Source organism: Nicotiana sylvestris, chromosome 4 (assembly GCF_000393655.2).
Source record: "Nicotiana sylvestris chromosome 4, ASM39365v2, whole genome shotgun sequence".
Taxonomy (NCBI): domain Eukaryota; kingdom Viridiplantae; phylum Streptophyta; class Magnoliopsida; order Solanales; family Solanaceae; genus Nicotiana; species Nicotiana sylvestris.
Genome location: NC_091060.1, coordinates 115,556,657 through 115,557,882, shown reverse-complemented (window position 1 = coordinate 115,557,882; position 1,226 = coordinate 115,556,657). Strand labels below are relative to the sequence as shown.

The following is a 1,226-nucleotide window of genomic DNA, read 5'->3' as shown; positions in this document are numbered from 1 at the left end:
CCCGAATGTAAATCTGAGCCAATCTCTCTGAAGTGTAAGTAGTCACAATCAGAATAAAGTGTGTCGACTTGGTCAACCTATCAACAAGGACCCACACTGCATAAAACTTCCGCAAGGTCCGGGGTAACCCAACTATGAAGTCCATAGTAATGTGCTCCCACTTCCACTCTGGTATAGGCATCTGCTAAAGTAAGCCACCCGGCCTCTAGTGTTCATACTTAACCTGTTGGCAGTTCAAACACCTAGACACATACTCCACTATGACTTTCTTCATCCTCCACCACCAATAATGCTGCCTCAAGTCACGATACATCTTCGTAGCACTTGGATGAATGGAATATCGCGAACTGTGTGCCTCCTCTAGAATCCTCTCCCTTAGACCATCAACATAAGGAGAACATAGGCGACCCTCGAGTCGCAGAAAACCATTCTTGCCAATAGAGACCTCCTTGGCACTGCCTTGTAGGTCTCTCTGAGAACTGCCAAATGTGGATCATCAAACAATCGGATCTTGATCTGCCCCAATAATGAAGACTGAGCAACAACACACACATGGACTTGGCTGGGCTATGAAATATCTAACCTCACAGGTCTGTTAGCCAATGACTGAATGTCCAAGGCTAGTGGCCTCTCATCTACTGAAATGAATGCCAAGCTTCCCATACTCTCTGATTTCTTGCTGAAGGCATCCACAACCACATTTGCCTTGCTTGGATGATCATGAACAGTGATGTCATAATCCTTTAGTAACTCAAGCCATCTATGCTGCCTCAAATTGAGATCCCTCTGTTTGAACAAATGTTGTAAGGTGCGATGATCAGTATAAACCTCACATGACACCCCATACAGATAATGCCTCCATATCTTAAGAGAGTGAACAATCTCCGCCAACTCTAGATCGTGCACAGGATAATTCTTCTCATGAATCTTCAGCTGACGCGAAGCATATGCAATAAATCACCCCTCCTGCATCAATACATAACCCAATCTAACGCGTGAAGCATCGTAATACACCGTATACATCCCTGAACCGGAAGGCAACACAAGAACTGGTGTTGTAGTCAAAGTTGTCTTGAGCTTCTGAAAGCTCGCCTTACAATCATCGGACCAACGGAAAGGAACACCCTTCTAAGACAATCTAATTAGAGGTGATGCAATAGATGAAAAGCCTTGCACGAATTGTCTGTAATAACCTGCTAACCCCAGGAAACTCCTGATCTCGATCA

The 1,226-nt window shown here is 44.7% G+C and overlaps 1 protein-coding gene across 1 annotated transcript; it reads right to left on the bottom strand.

The window, feature by feature from the left end:
• Positions 1–205: 205 nt before the first annotated feature.
• LOC138890045 (uncharacterized) lies at positions 206–862 on the bottom strand. The gene is made up of 3 exons (XM_070173395.1): positions 848–862; positions 584–786; positions 206–479 (listed from the first exon to the last, which is right to left on the bottom strand). Exons 1-3 carry the CDS (start codon positions 860–862, stop codon positions 206–208), a joined length of 492 nt encoding a protein of 163 aa, XP_070029496.1.
• Positions 863–1,226: the final 364 nt, after the last annotated feature.

Coding starts and splice junctions, on each gene's coding strand:
- LOC138890045 (XM_070173395.1), bottom strand. Junction 480..583: donor TTGGCTAACAGACCTGTGAG/GTTAGATATTTC, acceptor CACATTTGGCAG/TTCTCAGAGAGACCTACAAG.